Genomic DNA, 2,998 nt, shown 5'->3' with positions numbered 1-2,998 from the left:
TATGACAGCTAGTAGGGTAAAAGCCTAGACACGAACATTCGAATCAGTTGCATTTGCACACGAATGAGACTAAATGAGTATCACGGATTTCCAGATTCATCCGAAATGCCGAAGATTTAGCCCGATGTATCATCCTAGCGGCGTAATTAGCACAGGCCAAGGTTACAAAGCGATACTTACCGGCCTATTTAATTAACTATACCTAAAACGAAGATTAGGACCAGCTATAAACTAAGGTAAAAAGTCTACCCGAAGTTAATAGTAGATAATCTAAATTTATAGGAGTACTAGTGATTTTTAATTAAAAAAATTATTTTTTGTATATTTTTTATATTTTATTTTTAACCTATAGTATAAAATTCTAATCCTTAGTATTATATTATTATATTATTATATTATTATATTATTATATTATTATATTATTCCTTATATTATACCATTAATATATAATAGATATATATAATTTTTTTAAAAAAATATTAGAGAAGTTTATTATTTTATAAAAAATAAATTTAAGACTTAAAGCTTTATAGCTTATTTAAATATATAATAGTAGACCTCTTCTAAAACTTTTATATTAAATATAATAAGTTATAAAATATAATTAATAAGGTATAGTTATATTAAGTAATTATATAAGTTATAAAAATATTTTCTAATAAACTATCTTATAAACCTACCTCTAAAATCATTAATTCCTTTATTGCCTGTCCTTACTGTTCCCTAAGAACCTAAAAGCTGTCTAGTTTATCCCATTATAATCGTGCTCTAGTAAGCTATAAATTGATGCATTACCAGAGTACCAGTCTTGAGGATCCATTAAATCGAGATACTGTTGGTCTGCTTCGAGGTAATTTGCATCTGAGAAATTGTTGAAGTCGACGTGGTTAGCTAGGAAAGCCTCGTTTCCCAAAGATGGAGTCGACGGTTTTAAACCTGAGAGGTGTTGATTCGGGTCAGAATTAGCTGGCTGGAGAAATTGTACTGGCTTGCTGTCGGTTGCACCCTCTGCGATAGTCTCTCTCTGCCGCATTTTCGCTTGCAAGTATGCTTGGGCAACTTTGAGAAAGATTGAACAAAGATTGTGGAACTTCTCGATGCCGTCCGAAAGTCGTTGCGCTGGCTGGAGCGACGCAACAAATCCGTTCAGTACTTCAAAATCCGCCTGTCCTGAATCCTGGGGGTAGGCCACAATATGACAAAAGATGCTCATAAACGCAGTCAAAGGCGTATGTAGTAGCACCCAATGACACACGATGGTCCAAGCATAGCCGTTGTCGCGGTATTTGTTGCTAATATCTCGACATACATGCAGGCATTCCCGTGCGCTCTGAGTAGCGCGGAAGCGGCGCTCGTGATTCGGGGGGATCGCGTGCAAAGCTGTAGCCCTAGATATCAAATAATCGATGAGCAGGGGTGCACAGTGTAAATACCAGTGGCATTACTTACCTAGTGCTCAGGTACATGATATCGTCTCCGAAAGTCCACAACTCAGTTCTGTTTTCATTCTGCTTAGATGCGAACGAATACACGATAGTTGACTTGGCCTACGCATAAAGAGTTAGCCAGATAAACCTTATCGGAACAGGCAAGAAAAATACCTCAACCTTGCGCCTATAGATCTGGTCAAGCTCATCCGCAAATGCCTCTGCGAGCTGAGCTCGTTCGGCGGGAGGGAGTGCAGATGCCGCAGGTCCGTAGAGCCTTGTGCAGATCTGGCCCTGAACTCTTGCGCAGTCCACCCAATACTTTTTGATAGTGACTATGGTAGAAGGGTATTGTTCGCTCACAACGGGCATAGGGGTATCGATATCATAGTCTTGGATAGCAGGTGCGTACCCCAACCGAAGAGCGTTGCCTCGGTCCATGGTGTAGATGCTCCAGAATAGCATGACCTAAGTAGGGAGCGCATTAGCTATCATGAACGATTGTCTACATGACAGACAGGACGGGACACAAATACCTTACGATGGAACCAGGGGTCCGATTTAGGATTGGCACGAGACAACCGATGATATCCCAGTGCTTGACACATTCGTGCAGCGATGCACGACAAAGACCATGAGAGCAGCGGTTTGCACATGCTTACTGCGGTCAGAGCCTAGTACGATCATGCATCAGCACTCAACAGAGATCTTCATCTATGGGACTTCGGACTCACAGCGGCGAAGAGGGCTTCAAGTGTGGCCATTGAAGGTGGCATCAGAGCTGGTAGTGTGGTTAAAGCCTCGGATAGCAAGTGGAAAAATGTAATGGCAAGGTTATGGTTACGTTCTGCTTCGTCTCCATTGCTTGCGCCGCTGAATTCGGAACATATATTCGAGAGCCCAGAATAGACAAGCATCTTGTCGGCTGTCGACCCTTCCAGCCTATTCTCATACATGGACCGGCATTTCTGGCAAAAATCCGCATACAATGCGGGTGATAGCAAATTGACTGCCATGGGTCTTTGGCCTAAAAATTATGTCAGTTATGACCCGCGTGAAGAATTGGCGAAGAGAGACCAACGTTCTGCTCTTTCAAGCACGGCCTTGATTTCTGGCCAAGCTGGTAACGGAGCAACTATCGCGGCCTTTGCACTCGATATTGTGGTCCAAACGTTGGGGGGATCCGATTGATGAACTGATTTGAAAATCCGATGGAGAGATTCAAGAGCTGAGTTGAGCTGTGGATCTTGCCGAACGTCCGGGTCCCGGTCGATGGTGTTTTGAAAAACATTTTTAGCCGCAATCGATTCTGCCCACAGGCCTGTGTTTCCGGTAGCTGACGCATTGGTGCTTGCTGTGGGCTCATGATCGGAGGCGCCGTCCATGTCCATCGGCGTACTTGACTGGTACGGAGATGCCAGCTTCGGCTGTGTCGGGGGAGAGGAGGCATTAGTAGACGCTTGTTGTAAAAGCCTATAAACATCTCCCAGGCGGCTTTCGATACGGTCTATTTTATCTTCACTGGTGGTGGAGTGCGGTTATTATCAGGCCAAAGAGACTTACAGGTACAT

The 2,998-nt window shown here is 43.0% G+C and overlaps 1 protein-coding gene across 1 annotated transcript; it reads right to left on the bottom strand.

The window, feature by feature from the left end:
• Positions 1–742: 742 nt before the first annotated feature.
• Positions 743–2,998, bottom strand: BBA_02746 (fungal specific transcription factor domain protein; the record flags this gene model as incomplete). Its single annotated transcript, XM_008597843.1, has 7 exons — positions 743–1,388; positions 1,450–1,547; positions 1,602–1,895; positions 2,090–2,101; positions 2,162–2,454; positions 2,509–2,900; positions 2,991–2,998. The coding sequence occupies 7 exons, from the start codon at positions 2,996–2,998 to the stop codon at positions 743–745; spliced, it is 1,743 nt and encodes a 580-aa protein (XP_008596065.1).

This window comes from Beauveria bassiana, assembly GCF_000280675.1.
Source record: "Beauveria bassiana ARSEF 2860 unplaced genomic scaffold BBA_S00006, whole genome shotgun sequence".
Classification (NCBI taxonomy): domain Eukaryota; kingdom Fungi; phylum Ascomycota; class Sordariomycetes; order Hypocreales; family Cordycipitaceae; genus Beauveria; species Beauveria bassiana.
Note: the sequence above shows the minus strand (reverse complement) of the source record. Positions and strands in the feature narration are given on the sequence as shown.